The sequence below is a fragment of the Pygocentrus nattereri genome, chromosome 27 (assembly GCF_015220715.1).
Source record: "Pygocentrus nattereri isolate fPygNat1 chromosome 27, fPygNat1.pri, whole genome shotgun sequence".
Classification (NCBI taxonomy): domain Eukaryota; kingdom Metazoa; phylum Chordata; class Actinopteri; order Characiformes; family Serrasalmidae; genus Pygocentrus; species Pygocentrus nattereri.
This window is the reverse complement of record NC_051237.1, coordinates 13,553,467-13,569,819: the sequence shown is the minus strand read 5'-3', so window position 1 is coordinate 13,569,819 and position 16,353 is coordinate 13,553,467. Positions and strand designations below refer to the sequence as shown.

At 41.6% G+C, this 16,353-nt stretch overlaps 2 protein-coding genes across 2 annotated transcripts; one reads left to right on the top strand and one right to left on the bottom strand.

The window, feature by feature from the left end:
* Positions 1–7,342: 7,342 nt before the first annotated feature.
* Positions 7,343–9,480, top strand: atp5mf (ATP synthase membrane subunit f). The gene is made up of 4 exons (XM_017703168.2): positions 7,343–7,495; positions 8,425–8,532; positions 9,131–9,247; positions 9,353–9,480. Exons 1-4 carry the CDS (start codon positions 7,480–7,482, stop codon positions 9,379–9,381), a joined length of 270 nt encoding a protein of 89 aa, XP_017558657.1. The 5' UTR covers positions 7,343–7,479; the 3' UTR covers positions 9,382–9,480.
* Positions 9,481–9,624: 144 nt separating this feature from the next.
* cpsf4 (cleavage and polyadenylation specific factor 4) lies at positions 9,625–13,912 on the bottom strand. The gene is made up of 8 exons (XM_017703167.2): positions 13,433–13,912; positions 13,199–13,249; positions 12,765–12,917; positions 12,588–12,683; positions 10,918–11,011; positions 10,742–10,814; positions 10,471–10,644; positions 9,625–10,336 (listed from the first exon to the last, which is right to left on the bottom strand). Exons 1-8 carry the CDS (start codon positions 13,533–13,535, stop codon positions 10,268–10,270), a joined length of 813 nt encoding a protein of 270 aa, XP_017558656.1. The 5' UTR covers positions 13,536–13,912; the 3' UTR covers positions 9,625–10,267.
* Between the last annotated feature and the right edge of the window lie 2,441 nt (positions 13,913–16,353).

Genomic DNA, 16,353 nt, shown 5'->3' with positions numbered 1-16,353 from the left:
TACATCAGGACAGTGATCTAAATCATACCTCTGAGCCCACCATGAACTGCTTCAAAGGCCCTCACTGTCCCCTGACTTAAGCATCATTAAAAATCTGTGAGTAGATCTTGACCATGCTGTGCACTAAGGATGGCTGAATATTATTGCTGAAGAGCTCCACGAGGAGGAGTGAGTAAACACTGCTCAAACGAGAATATGAAGAAAAAGACCAAGCTACAAAAAGTGTTTGCAGGGTTTTTTGCTAAAGTTACCAAGTGCTGATTTTGTGACTGGCGACCTGTCCAGGGTGTATCCTGCCTTCTGCCCCCCGAAGACTGCTGGGATAGGCTCCAGCACCCCCCTGCGACCCTGACGAAGAAGCGGCTTAGAAAATGGATGGATGGATGATTTTGTGTGTCCAAATGAAATATAAAGTAACTGTGCATTAACATTTACAGAGAAATCTGTATAAAATAGCTTTCTGTAGAGGTTGTGTTTACTTCTTTTCAGTTCAACAACCATCCAAATATATAATTTGGCTAGGGGAGTGCAGACTTCACACAACATGGAGCCTTGGGAATATACTGTTATTTCCATTTAAATGAAGAAATATGGGGCACTGGAAGCAAATGGGTGGTTTCAGTACATTTCAGTGAGCAAAAAAAGGGCCTTGGAAACACAGAGCTTCCCCAACAAACGCTACAGTCAGTAATTGTGGAACTACAAAGTGCATCTATGTTTCTGATCAAATTGCCAAGGTATGGAGCAAGCGTACATAATAAACTGGCAACTCAGTGTATGTGTATAGGCCAGAGACAATCTGGGTGCGGTTTCCGCTGAACTCCCACTTGTTTGATTCAATTGAAGAAGTGTAGCTGGTGTTTCACCATACTGTACAGCAGGGGAGGAGTGGTGAGCTGTGTCTCACAGCGACGAGAGCCAGACCTTCTGCAGAGTAATGAGGCAGGACTCCAGCACTGCTCTTTTTAAATCATTAATTGTATCTGCCACTGTGATCTCTGGCACACTGTTAGTTAGAGCCACAATCTGAGCATGCAGCTAGCAGGGCAGCTGTGTGAGGCTAGTTATCAACCATCATGCTTTTCAGCAAACGTACATGCAAATTCCACCTTGTGTGACATGCCGATGCCTATAGTGACATGTACTGCTGTGCTGAATACCTAATGCAAAATATAATTGCCTTTCTCCCCCTCTGCAAGACAGATTTTGATTTCTTGTCAAATGCTATTAGCTTTAGGAATGAGGACCGCCTCCTTGGAGACACTTCAAGTGCTTATCCTTAGCAATAAAATCAATGAAGCAGCTGAATCTCTCTTTCTATTCTTATCAGATTAGTCCTGCCACTTAATATACACAGCAGTGCTGCTGTAAAACCTGAAAACTGGGAAGCAAAGCAGACCCCGAAAGAGTGAGTTGAAGAAACTAAATTTATGTAGTAGAGAATAAGATCAAACTGGGGTGGAGGGCCTGAAGATCATCTACAAGTGTCTAAGTTCAATTCAATAAATGTAATCATCTCTTACCACCTACTTTATCCTCCCTTCAGTCTTTTCTGGCCACAGTACTTTGAGACAATAACAAAGCATTAACCAGACACCTAAAGCTTGGAATGCCCATCTATTATTGTCCTGTTTGATCCAAATCTGCTTAATTTTGACACGCGGTGGAAGAATACTTTTTTTTGCCAGTGTTTGTTGTCAGGGGTGCAAATTTGGTCTGATGGGTGGGGGAGCCCAACAACAGGAGGCCATTGCCTACATACAGCAACTGAAATGTAAAAGACATACACCTGCAGGAAGGTTTAGCGGACGCAGTTGTGGAGGTATGTCATTCTCTACTGAAGCACTGCTTGCTGCTGGTAAAGTACTGTTTAAGTCTTTGGCCACAATCCCAAAATGTATGTTTGGAGAAAAAGGAGACGCATTTGATGAAAGGAACACCTTTCTCACCGACTTTGAGTTTTGTTGTAAATATTCTGGTGCCTTTCTGAATGAGACAGTGCCTCTATTCTAAAGTCTATTCTACTTTTTGTGATAAACCAGTGCTCCAAATGTGTTCTGTATTGAAATAGACAGCAATCATGTAATAGATAGATAACTGGTGTAGGTGATTTTTCCTGAAATAGTCCCCCTCCAAAAAATGATATTAGAAAGAGGGGTTGGTACCCACCTTATGTTTGTCATGCATATTATTATCCCACATGCAAACACAGTCACTAAAGTAGCTTTTTATCATTTGAGAAATCTTGCTAAAGTTCAGCCTTTTCTATCTCAGAGTGACACAGAAACATGTTCATGCATTTGTTAGAAGCAGAGTTGATTTTAATGTTGTACTAGATATTCTAAGAAAACAATCCATCCACAAGAGCTTGTACAAAATGTAGCAGCATTGATCCTAACAAAGACAAAAGAGCGTTCTGATACTCGTTTTTAAAGCTCTACATTGCTTTAAAGCACCACTTACACCACAGAATGTCTGTCTATGTTTCAACACGTGATCTTAAATCTGCAGGTTCGGCCTTCTGCAAATACCCTCTAATATACAGAAAAATGTGGAGAAGCCTCTTTCAGTTATTATGCTTCTAATCTGTGGCTCTCAATTCCAGCTTTATTAGACAGTCAAGCACAGTGCACACTTTTAGGAAATGTTTGAAAAATGGACAGTGCTGTAAAAACGTCCTAATTTGCAATTTCTTTGCATTTTTGTCACACTTGAATGTTTCAGGTCATCAAACTACTTTTAATATTAGACAAAGTTAACAAGTAAACACAAAATGCTGTTTTTAAATGGTGATTTAATTCATTGAAGGAAAAATGCAGTTCAAACCTGCCTTGCTCCCTAGCTACTAAATCAACCAGGTTAACAAATTCAATTGACTTTTGTGTTATTGTTATTTTTGTTATTATTATTATTATCATTATAGCCACACCCAGATATAATTACCATCACGCCTATTGAATCTAAACATCACAACGTTAATCATGCTAGAAGGTCTCAAAAAGCAGCATGATGCCACATTTTACAGAGATTCAAATACAGATGAAAAACAAAGTAATAGGATGTTTTTTTTATGTTTCAGTGCTTTGGGACAGAGGCAGGATGATGTACTTGGTTTTAAAAGGAGCATCCAGGAAAGGCCTAATCCTTTATGAACAATGATGTGTTCAGACTTACCACTTTGCCACAAATGTATCAGCAAATAATCCATCATCTTAAAAACTATGTTCTGTAATGAGCAATTGCGAGGATTTTTGGCACTTCGTCCTCTACAGTGCATAATAACAATAAAGATTCAGGGAGAAATCGTTGTGCATAAAGGGCAAGGCTGAAAACCACAATACGACACCTTGGATCTTCATTCCCCTCAGACGACCTTGCATTAATCAGGGAAATTTTGTTTGTTGCTGCATCCACAAATGCATATTAAGGCAGCAGAGGCCATACGTCAACAACGTCCAGAATCTATTAAGATGGTGTGGGTTAATTAAGTTCTTCTTAGAATGCTGTCTATGAATCTGACTGCAGAATAAAACAATTGATGGCACTTAGTCTTTAACCTCCAGTCTAATGTGTCCACATTTTGAATCAGGCTGCTCTTTTCATTTCATACATTTTAATGAGACGTTTCAGGTCAGCAAGCGAGTCTCTGGCCTCTCTGGGCTACGACAACATAGCTATTAAACAACTACAATTAATATTAAATTTGAGATGTGAGTCCAGCGTTTCAATTACAGAAATAATTTGTTCAGCATGAATATACAACACAAATTTACAGACAAAAACACCAGGTTTCCTAGCAGAACAAGAACTACAAAACAAGAACAAGAAACTGCAGTTATAGAAGGCTAAAAATTGCTCACAGTAAGATGGAAAGTCAGAGAATAACGCAAAATCAGAGAGTATTCATATGCATGGTAATGACAGCCTTAATTGTGAGCAGGTGTCGGGGGAGGCAGTGTGCTGGGAACGTGCTGTCAAGAATGCATCCGTGACAAAAATACTAAATTTCTCACTAAATTCCTCTTTGATAATTCCTACTATTGATTCACTGTTTTCTGAACTACAGACTAGATATACTTAGTACAGATATATCTCAAAATAAACGCAATCCACCCCTTTATCTCTGGAGCATGTATGTGCCAAGAGTGCATTCTGGCAGGCAGCCATATAAAGAGATGCGAATGCATCTTAATGCAGCAGAGGAGAAGAAATTGATTACAACCCTTCGGTCTCAAATGATAGGCCTGCTCCACGCACGTTCCTGTGGCCTTGCAAATCTGTGTGAAAAAAGAGATTGACCATCATTTGCTTAATGTTAAAGTTCACTATTCAGTCTTGTCTGTATAAAGCAGTGTGACACAAAAGAGGCTGCAAAGGCCTTTAACACACAGATTGAACAAGGTCACAGTTAAGCATGGCACTCTAACATCACAACACAAACAGAATCCTTCAGTTTGTCTGTAACGCCATTAATGGACCCACATGACAGTCAGGCACTCTCTCTGCTGATGTGACAGCTCCTAGTAGTTTAACATGGATTACAGTCAAAGTTCAATAGCTTTAATGTATATACATGAATCTGAGGTTTTTCAAAATTTCTGCATAATTCAATCCATACGGTGCAAACAAACACATTCAGAGTGATTTGATGTTCTACGCTCTCAGAAAAAAGGTACAGAAATGTCACTGGAGCAGTATTACTCTCTGGTACCCTCAAGGGTACATCTCAGTACCTTTAGTCAGAGAACATAGTTGTAATCCATTGAAATGGTACTTTCTATGCTGTACTGACTGGACACACTAGGCTTTTTATTATATTGTTGTTTTAAAACAGGGGGGGGGTGCTTGGGTGCTGGAGCCTATCCCAGCGGTCATCGGGCGGAAGGCAGGACACACCCTGGACAGGTTGCCACATTCAGGTATACTTTCCCCCTGGAAAAAAAACGTAAAACGTGCACAACTGAACCTTCAAACCACTGTTGTACCTTTGAGGGAACATTTACATTGTTCATGCCTTGAACGAGAAATGTACCTGCACAGTACCTGCATTTCTAACAGTGTAAGGAAAATTACAGAACCAGATGTCAGAAGGGTTTCGCGCCTCTTCAAGCTACCACACATAAAGTTATTATATGAAATGGTTACAAGTGCATAACCTGTTTCCTGGGACTTTATTTTACAGTCGTTTTGCAAAACTGTAGTTTTAAACATACGCAGGCTGGAGAGATACATGCAAGTAAAATAGTTTCCTTTTTTCATATTCACCACGATTTTACCATTAACATTAAATATAAAAACTCACAAGACACATGCATGTTTTTGTGACCCCTGAGACGCTTGGTCAACAAAGCAATCTGAGCTTGTAAGATAGATAGATAGATACTTTATTGATGCCGAAGGAAATTTAGCTATAAAGTTTTGCTATAATGAATCCTTTTACATTAAATCATTCTAAATGACTTTGTTTACATTTCAGACATTGGATTATACTAAATCATTTTTTAATCTGTGACACTTGTTGGGCCAGTCATATAGATACTCACACAATTGTACACCAATGGCTCACAAAAAGATGCAATTTCTTTAAAACATGCCTCACCAATTATCGTCCATCAACACTGCGCAGACAGCTTTGATGCTTATTTACCTCCCTCTACCTCAAAGTGCATCTCAGCCATGGTAACCTTTTCAAACCCAACCTTCATAACCTGCAACATGATACACTCATTATTTATAATTCTTTAAAATATGAAGTGAATAAATCAGTTCATCTAAAGATCTAAACACTTCTATTCAAGTAATATAAAGCAAAAAATGCATTTTATGAAGATTTGTATGTTGACTTTCCTGGAATCTACCTAACCTCACTTGGCCAGTGTCATATAAGAGAGCTAAATATAGCATTTCATTACTGAATTCAGATGGTCTAACACGAACATCTAGTGTTAGCATTAATGTAAAACCCGGCGATTGGGGGTGAACGCCTTGAAAACATCTATTTGTTTCAGCCATAACGATAGTAAGCAAGCAAAGTACATTGGCCTTTTTTTTAAGTGACGGTCATTTTCATACGAGGGGTCCATAAGAGTGTTCACGCCACTGAAAAGACTCATATAGTTGGCACTTTCCGGGAACACACTTCATATTATGCCTTATAAAAAAGTTACTCTTTTCTTTGATGTTTTTTTTGGACAAAGTATTAATCAAAGTAAGTGCTTAACTTTCAGATCGCTTAACCACCTCAGGCTGTCAAATCAGATACTATATGAGCTGTTTTCACCAGAAATGACCTGGTGACAGGGCTGAAGAGATTTAGTTCATATTTTCATATTTAGCTAACATTTAATATTTAATATTGTGAAGATTATTTTATTTAAAATAACTGAAAGTTTAAAAAATGGGTAACAGGGTTGCGAATTTAACCAGCTTTTAATTTAACCAGCATTCATGAGTGGTTAGTTTGGCAAGGTGAACATGTTACTAATGCTACTAACCATACAGTTTACATAAACTAACAAATACACACACACACACACACACACGTGTGTGTGTGTATATATATATATATATATATATATATATATATATATATATATATATATATATATATGTATATATGTATATATGTATGTATGTATGTATGTATGTATGTATGTGTATTTTTATATTCTTTTTTCTAACAGTAATTTCGGTAATAGGGTTGAACTGTTCGGCTTAACTCTGCAGCCAAATGAACTTTGTGTGTAAACTGAAAACTGATTTGTCTTTCACTGAGAAACTCAACGTCAGTGACGTCAGTCAGCCCCCAAACTCGCCACACTGCCGGTGGATCCAGACATTTGTGATCATTTAAACGCCCGTTTTAATCTCTTTACCCCATTTTTGTGACTCCCCCAGTCACTCGATGCTGCCAGCGCTAGGAGGGTGCAGGCAGCCCAGGCTTCCCCGAGACCTGTGAAACCAGCCACCGCTTCTTTTCGAGCTGCCGCTCACGCGACGTCACGGGACAGCCGGCGGCGCGCGGAGGAACTAACAGACGCCTGCGCCCACTAGCATCGCGCGAGCGATGGGGCAGAAGGTGGCCATGCCGACCACCCGGAGAGAGCGAGGCCAGTTGCGCTCTCTTGGACTCCCGGCTACGGACGGCTGCAGCATCACCGGGGGTCGACCTCGCGGGGTCGACGCCTAGACGGTTGCCAGTCATATCATGTTGTCCCATGAGACCAGAAACCCGGGGAAGCGCCGCTTTAACTCCGCTCCGCCTCCTCTACTGCTCAGAGCTTCACCTCTTAACCTCCCTCAAGTCAACTCCGCCCCCGCGTCGCTCACAGCGCCAGGTGTCAATCAAACGGATCCGGCCGAAACGAGAGCCAATGGGAGTCGCGAACGCCATGAGTGGCTACAGTTCGTCCCGCCCCCGCGCTGCCGCTCCATTTTCTTCCCAACATCCACAGCGGCAGCCTGCGAGCTTAAAGCAAGATGGCGGACAGACCAGGTACGTCTGCCTGGAGCTTCGTCGAGTTAGTAAACCGAGCCGGTTGTAGTTTAGATGTTCGTTCCGCCAAGGTCGTGTGGATTAGTCGCCGAGGGCGGCAGACCGCGTCCTGTCTGGGCGTCGGGAAGGAAATATGAGCGTGTTTTCACCATCGGCCTCGGGAAGCTCGCTCGAGTCAGCTCAAGGACTTTGTGTCCCCCTCTCTCCTCTGCGCTGCTCTCTCTCTCTCTCTCTCTCTCTCTCTCTCTCTCTCTCTCTCTTTCTGAACGCTGGCTTTGTGTTTAAGTGCTCGCGTCCTTTTGCTGCGCGATGTTTCGTCGCTGACTTTACTCGGCTACACGGTCTTTCGTGGCCTGGCGCAGTTTAGCCGCATCACTAGCGCTAGCTAGGTTAGCTTACCCAGGCTATCCGTCACTGAGGGGCGCCTGTCAGTGAAGTCAGTGAGCCTGTCGGTTAGGCCGGTGAGCCTGTCGGTGAGGCCGGTGCGCCTGTCGGTGAGGCCGGTGAGCCTGTCGGTTAGGCCGGTGAGCCTGTCGGTTAGGCCGGTGCGCCTGTCGGTTAGGCCGGTGCGCCTGTCGGTGAGGTCAGTGTACGTGAATGTTGGTCAGTCCTGATAGACGGACTGTAATCTCCTCACTCCGAGCGGGGTAGTCTGTAACCATGTGTGATACTTCATCACTGTAGTACCCAGCCTGTTCTTCGCGCCCAGAGAGAGAGAGAGAGAGAGAGACTGTCTGTCTGTTGAACTAATATGTTGAATGCCTGTAAGTTGGTCGATGCAGCCTCGATATCATTTAACGCTTTAAGACCAGCCCGTGCAAGCCAGTTTCTCTGTTCTTCTGAGCTTTCAGTAAAGTTGTGTGTGTATGTATGTATGTATGTATGTATAAATAAAGCAAAATGTGTTTTTCATCATTTCCTTATTGTAGTGCCCTTGGCTGAGAAGAGGCTCATGGATGTCAAGCTGGGTCAGCTGCCATCCTGGCTTGGCACGAGGGACTTCACCCCTAATGGACTGATTGGCTCTGTTCGCAGAGGTAATGGGCTGTTTTATGATTCGGTTTACGGTGGTGGTGGTGATTTAGAAACAGGTCACAGTATCCACAACACAAAGCAATTTACTGTCTGAAATGACCCGTGAACCTTCATCTTCTGTGTTTGTGTACATCGTGTTGATGGTACAATACTTGTAAATCTGAAAGTTTCCTTTGGGAACTTTTGACCTGCAAGACCCTTCACATGCCTCTTGCTAATCAGTGTCTTTTTTTATTTATATTTATATATATATATATATATATATATATATATATATATATATATATATATATATATATATATATATATATATAATACATTTTAAGCTCAAAACTGTTGTAAAGCGATGTCTCGGGCATCAGGCAATGTATACTACAAGTAATGACTTTGTAAAGTAGCTTTTAGAGGCATTTTATTGTTTACAACTGGATATTCATATCACCACTGTGAAAAATGTAAACTCAGCAGGTTTCTCGTGCACTAAGCTTTTCCTATCTCACCACTCTGAGTAACAATATAATTAAGCAGAACTTTGGGGAAATATCTGTGGCATTGAAGTGTGTCCTTTGGTCTCATGCATGTGTAAATCTTTCCCTTCAGGCTATGACAGATATTACAACAAGTACATTAATGTGAAGAAAGGAGGTATTGGTGGGGTTGCGATGATCCTTGTTGGCTATGTCGCACTGAGTTACCTTTGGGAATACGATCATATTAGTAAGTAACAATTTAAGTCCATATTGTTTTTTTTTTTTCCCTCAAAAGGCACTTTTGCACTGATGCTAGGTTGGAGCTGTAATGTGTTTCCTTTCTTTACAACAGAGCATGACCGGTGGAGGAAGTACCACTGATCAATGGACCACCAAGACTGTCTGCTGCAGTGTGATCAGCTTTCCGTGATTCATGTATAAATATGTTGAGACCAAGAATTAAACTAAGGTTAAGTAAAACTTCTGTAGTGTGGTTTTTTTCTGTGGCATTGCATGTTTTTATATTTAAGATGCTTTAAGGTTTCACAGGCTTTGTGAAGTTGCAGTTCTAAATGTCGTCACACTTCATGAAAACCTGTAATCAGTATTGATGTCAGTCACGCCTTGGTTGCAAAGTGCTTTTACTGTCACAACTGAGCTCTTGAGTTGCCTTTTTTATTTACCAGCAAGTACAAAAAGTATTTACACAACACTTGAATCCACTTTCATCCCTCTAACCCACCCAGACATCAAAACCAATCCAATTCTCAATGTACCAAAAGACCAGTGCCATGTAGCGACATATCCGAACTTGGACACGTACTCCACCTAGTACATCCTATTACTATCAAACATAATGGGTTTCCAGTTTCTTAAAGAATAAGCCTGAAATCACACTTCACAATAGAAAAAGGTCTTACATATGAATATATTCCTCACTTCTCAGTGAGGAATGTACTTCCTACAGCCCTCAGATGTTCTTTTGAAATCTAATATCCCACTCTCAATTGTGTATTCTCTCAATACAAAATTTTGAATTTACAGTGATGTGAAGGATTTCTTTTATTCTTTTTTCACATCAGCTCAGACAGGCATTAATTACTTTTAATTCTACCTGTTGAAATGACACTGGCAGAGAACCTGATTTCAAAGGACTACCCAGGGCATGTGTGCCTGGCAGAACCCATTACAGCCTTTCCAGTAAAAGGCTAATGTACCAGTTCTCATACGCCTTGTGAGAGGAAATTCCAGCAGATGCAAATGAATACTACTGTCCACTCAGGAAGGCCAGGTGTCCTTTTGTGCATTTGTTGGCATAATGCCCCTTCTCACCACACTGCAAAAAAACAGCCAAAATTAATGAAAGTAAAAGCACCTTATGGTTTTCAGAGTATCAAGCAAACAGCACAAACTTATTTGTCCTAAAACCTAAGAACAGCAAATTGTTACTCGAGTGCGTAGAAGCCTTACCTTGTAACATGTAACTTGGTCCAGGGGACGAGGGCCGCGGGGGCCACCCATGTTGTTCTGGCTCTGCATCGGCCCGAGAATATGCGGCATTTTTTGATTGGTATTGACATTAGAGTTGGGGTTTGTTAACTGGATAAGTGATAGTGATGATCTGTTCAGGTTCTGTATGTTTTGCTATTGGGAGTATAAAAAATAAAATCATTAGTGCTTTCAACATCATGGACACCCTGCTGAGTCAAACTCTTCTTGGGGAGGAAAAAAACAACATTACCTTCTGCTGAGTCTGAGCTTGCTGAGGTAGTGGGGGCTGTTCAGTTGCACCCATAGGCAGCTCAAAGCGTGGACTGAAAACAAGCAGTTGCAAGTTGCGTTAACGCAATTAATGCTAATGCTAGTTAGTTTGTTATAAAATGTGCCAAAATCAAGCAGTTAACCAAATAAACTCACTGCATAAATTTGCATGACTTGCCCTCAGGACAGAAGCCTACAAGATAATTAACACAGATGACCCTTCTTGTGTGTCTGTGTCGGCAATCCGGACCTTAAATCAAACACAGGAAAAGGGGACAGTTTAAAAACTGTTTTATAAACACACGTAATCCTCTCTTCTAAAAAAAAAAAAAATTATCACAACATCTGGAAAGTGAAATCATCTTTGTTCCCATATGCAGATAATATTTACTTTTACTAAATCCACACAAAACATACACCGTATTTCCACAAGTATTCAGACACCCGTTCAAATGAGTGAATTCAGCTACTACATGTGCACTCTTTGCTCATACAGACATTTAGTTGTGCACAATTGATAATTACCACAAAAAAGCATTTCCAACAGAACGGGACATTCTGGAGCATCCATATAAAGAGCCTAATGCAGCATTCAAATGGGGCTGTAAACTGAGAAATGCCAATTTTCTGACTTGCACTCAAACAGCCGGCAAAGGAGTAAAATGACCGTAAAAACAATATGTAGGCCTACCTGATGCGCTTCTATGTAATTATGTGCTTTTTAAAATAAAGAAAATGCAGGTACCATCAGGATCTCATTGCTTTCTGTTTATGTGTGATGGGCATTCAACAAGCGACTGAACATAGTGAAACTGTAAATACTAGCTAACAACCTGGTATGTTAAACCTTCAATGGGTCACCATGCCCAGTGCCAACAGTCAGCTAGAGAGACATAAAGCACCCCAGATTTGGGCTGCGGTACAGTGGAACTACATCCTTGGGAGTGATGGAGCTCCAGCCAACCATTGTGATCACCTGGAGTGGAGTTTGGGAATCAGAACTGATCATCCAACATCAGTACATGACCCGACTAATGCTCTTATGGCTGGATGCAATCAAGTCCTTGTAGCAATGTTTCAACAATTAGTGTAAAGCCTTCTCCGAAGAGTAGAGGCTGTCACTGCAGCAAAGATGGACAAATTCCCCCTCAACACCCTGGATTTTGGAAGAAACACTGGATGAAGGTGTCTACAAACTTGTGGACTCACACGGCCAGTTTTGTGAACGTGATTTAAGTGAAGTCTGGACAAAATTAAAGTCCAAAAGCTTAGGCTTAATCTGTGTCTGGGAAACTGGTTCATAGCGTGTATTCAACGTCCATACACTGATCTGCCATAACATTAAAATCACCTCCTTGTTTCACTTCTACAATCTGCCCGTTTTATCAGCAATACTTACCATATAGGGGCACTTTGTAGTTCACCAGTAAGTCTTGTAGTCCATCTACAGGACCACCACAGAGAAGGTAGTATTTGGGTGGTGGATCATCCTCAACACTGCGGTGACAGTGACATGGTGATGGTGGGTTAGTGTGTTGTGCTGGCAGAAGAGGATCAGACACAGCAGTGCTGCTGTATACGTCATTGCAGTGCTGAGAAAGATCTACCACCCAATAGTATACCTTCTCTGTGCTGGTCCTGTCCATTGAAAAACAGGGTAAAAGGGGGCTAACAAAGTACGCATAGAAACAGATGGACTACAGTCTGTAATTGTAAAACTACCAAGTGCACCTGTACAGTAAGTGGAGCTGATAAAATAGACAATGAGCGTAGTTTTAATGTTATGGCTGAGTGTCTGTCCACTACTTCTGAGAAAAGAGACTTACCATGCTTGCAAAATCCCCTGTCATACCATGGACAGTCTTTGATCTTAGATTCTGGGTCGATGTGCAAGAACGGGCATTCTTTATTACTGCACTCTCCTGTAGGAATACAGTTAGTCAGTCTATGTGTGCAATAAAAACAAGGAGAAAGCATGAGTAAGCATATGTTAAGACACTGACCGAACTTGGAGTAGAAATAGCACTCTGGCATCTTCGTCATGTCATACTCGTGCAAAAATTCGCACTGGTCTCCTTTCTTGCACAAACCCCGAAGCCAGTGTTTACACACGACGGTCTTTTCTCCACTAATGTGCCTGAAAGGACACATCCCACCTTCGGCAAAAGAAACATCAACAGTGCAGATTTATGTGCGCTATTTAAAAAATGAGCTTTACCAGGGTTAAGCTGAAACGTCGAGCTCACTGAGCCCCTAATATTAATTTAACAGAATGTGTGTTTGTTATTATTTGAAGTTCAATTAATTCTGGTTACTTTCTCAACTAAAACCTGCACATTTTTCACTACGCAAGTGAGGAAAAACGCTTGAAGTACTTCTTGCTTTCACTTTCTCACACTACTCACTCAAGGCTTTTACTTACTGACTTTAAATTTACCTTTCATACAAGCAGCCCTCATGAAAAACTCGCACACAGCAGCGCCTGATTCTGTGAAAACAAAGTGGTACAGTAGGTTAACGGTCACGGGGAACCAGGCAGCGAGAACCAAACCAGCACCGCAGCAGAACCTACTCCAGTAGAGCGGAGTGAGCGAGTTAAGACTAGAATCAATCTGACCAAGAATTTATTCAGTTCTACGTGCCAGTTAATCCAGACGATCAGTGAACTTACTGTCCATTCCTGGAAACGGCAGCGGCTGAGCGCCTAACTGCTGTTCTACAGCAATCTCCAGATCAAACTTGATGTGATCAACGCTGGCAATTAGCTCCTGCATGTCTGTATCGGTTCCTTTATCCCGTCAACTTCAGCTAAATAACTAACATACAGCAAGAGTTAACCAGCTCAGCTAAGCTAAGCTAAGCTAAGCTAACCTACGCTAAGCTAACTGTTTAAAAGAAAACTTCGGCCAGCAGCGGCTCGGTCAGCTAGCCACAACGCTATGCTCGGCTAGGCCGCTGACAAACCTGATACCGGGCTAACTACTTAATATTCTAGATCAAGACAAAACGCTGAAGTTGCGGGGAAGCGGAACAGCGCCCTGTACGTACACACACACACACCGACACACCGCCGTTTAATAAAACACACGCCGCGCCGGCGGAGCGCGCTCACGAACCCAGCGGCGCGCTTCCCCGCTTCCTCTCGCTCTCACACGCTACCCGGCAAGGACGAGCTGTCACCTGCAGCACTATCGAGCGAGTCGGGGACGGATCCAATTAGGAGTGGAAATGTCGTGAACCTATTCGCAATTATTTGTGGTTAACTAAAGAGCAACGTGCTCAAATGCGTGTTTATAATGTGTGTAATATATTAACGCTACTGTTTATATCATTAATATGCTGGGAGACAAGGCAACGGCGATCCTAATCCTAATTTCGGCAATGGATAAAAAGGTCTTCGTTGAAGCACATACAGCGTAAGCGTTTACAAAGTCTCCGATTTTGCTTATAGGAGCGCAAAAAAATCATTAACTTACTCAGTATAATGTAAAATGACCCTGCTGACAGAATATGAGAACCATTAGGGTTAGGATTAGGATTTGATGTGCTTTTTTTTCTCCGTGGATTTGACTCATTGGCTCCTGTGGAGACCCACTGGTCTGTCGGACGCCTTTAGGAAGCCATCAGAGGCATCTGGGATCAGAACACCTGCCGAACCATTAGACCGCGTTTACACCGAGACATCAACCATCAGGAAATCACAGAACACCGTTAGCGACGACTGGACACCACCAGAGTCAGCAGGAACTTCGAGTGTTTCGGGTTTTTTTATTATTTATTTGTTTGTTTGTTTATTTATTCAGCAGCGTATTCTAAAAAAAATCTGAAAGGAGACACAACAGCCCCAAAACAGCATTTGGACCCTTAACCATTTCAAGCATTATTTATAAAAACGTTTAACAAAAACGTTTTTTTTCACGGAAAAACACTTTTAGCATCAACATCGACCTGTAAACGGGTAGAATCCTATAAGGACATTGTGATCATCAAATGATAATGACCTGAGACTAACCAGCTCCTGTTTGAAGAACATGCTGTCTACAAGTCAAAAGTAGACTGTGTTGAATGTGTTCATGACTTTTGCCAGTTTTTTTATACAGAACTGCAGATTTCCATAAAGACAGCACTTCTCTTTACAGCATTTTAGAATCTGCTATTTTCTTTAAAATGTACGTGAAAATGCAGGTGAAAAAACTCCTGAATTTGAACTGCTGAAGTCGATGAGCTCATTTTTGTCAGAAATATGAGAGCAAGTTGTCCTGTTTGCAATGGTGATGGACAGGTTGACAGATGAGGTCAGGCAGGAGGCTCCATGGACCATGATGTTTGCAGATGACATTGTAATCTGTGGTGAGAGTAGAGAGCAGATGGAAGAGAATCTGGAAGAGAATCAGAGGGACAGTGAAGGTGGAGCAGTTTGGAGATAAGGCCAGAGAGGCCAGGTTGAGATGGTTTGGACATTTGTTGAGGAGGAATAGTGGATATATTGGGCAAAGAATGTTGGAGATGGAGCTGCCAGGTAGAAGGAGAAGAGGTAGACCTCAGAGAAGGTTTATGGATGTAGTGAAGGTGGACATGGAGATGGTTGGTGTAAAAGTAGAGGAGGCAGTGGATAGGGCAAGATGGAGGCAGATGATCCGCTGTGGCGACCCCTAAAGGGAGCAGCCGAAAGAAGAAGATGAGAGCAAGTTGTCCTCTGCAATGGTGAATGATCTCACATCATAAGTAAGTCATTTAGATTATTTAAGCATGTTTTTGTCCTGGAACATACTGCAAAAGTGCTGATGTGAAGCTCATTCCATGCTTCATTCTTGCGTTCCTCAGAGGCAGATTTACTGAACGACCGCATTTGATTGTGCAGCATTCGCTGTGAGTTTTGTAAACTCTGCCTTTTACATTTTCACTGGAGGTTCATTGTGAAATGTAGAATCTCACAAACGTCACGTTAAAAAATTTTCAACACCAGCTAATGACACCTGTACCGTAACTTGGATCAACATCCGCTGCTTGCTTGGATACAGAGGAGGTTAAAATAAAGGCATGGGTAGTGTGAGTTGTATGACTGTGGGAGAAAGTCATAGTGTTTCTGCTAACTGCTCCACCAGCAGATCTGCCATTCAGCACACTCGGCAAAGCCTTTAACCAGCTCTCTCCGCAGACTAAGTCATTAAATCTCAAACTGAAATGAAGTTAGTTACCTTGGAACTTGCACTTTTGAACAAACCAAAAACTATGTACTACAGCATTCCCTTCCAACGTCTAAATGAATTCTAACTGTTGACTGCTACAGTACTTCCTCCAATAAATGCCCAAAAGTAAAAATGCCACAAGAAACAAGTATAAAAAAAAGCATGTAATCCGTTATAATCTGTTTGGTTATTTTATATGTAGTTATGTAACTGAGGTGTGTTCTGCTGAAAGATGAACCTCCATCCCAAGTTCACAACTGTTCACATACTGTAAACATTCTCAACATTCTTGTTGTCTTGAAATTGCATGTTTGAAAAAAATACTAAAAATTGACAACAGTTTATTTATTTTACAAAGAGAGGAGCAAAGTAAAGAGTACATTTTAAATGTGCTGTAAAGATG

Excerpts from the sequence above, each read along its gene's own strand:
- atp5mf (XM_017703168.2), top strand. Across the intron at positions 8,533-9,130 it reads GATTGGCTCTGTTCGCAGAG|GCTATGACAGATATTACAAC; the intron begins GTAATGGGCTGT and ends CTTTCCCTTCAG. Across the intron at positions 9,248-9,352 it reads TTGGGAATACGATCATATTA|AGCATGACCGGTGGAGGAAG; the intron begins GTAAGTAACAAT and ends TCTTTACAACAG.
- cpsf4 (XM_017703167.2), bottom strand. The coding sequence starts at position 13,535 with ATGCAGGAGCTAATTGCCAGCGTTGATCACATCAAGTTTGATCTGGAG. Across the intron at positions 12,918-13,198 it reads GAGGGCTGCTTGTATGAAAG|GTGGGATGTGTCCTTTCAGG; the intron begins GTAAATTTAAAG and ends CTTTTGCCGAAG. Across the intron at positions 11,012-12,587 it reads CAGGGGATTTTGCAAGCATG|GTCCGGATTGCCGACACAGA; the intron begins GTAAGTCTCTTT and ends GTTTGATTTAAG.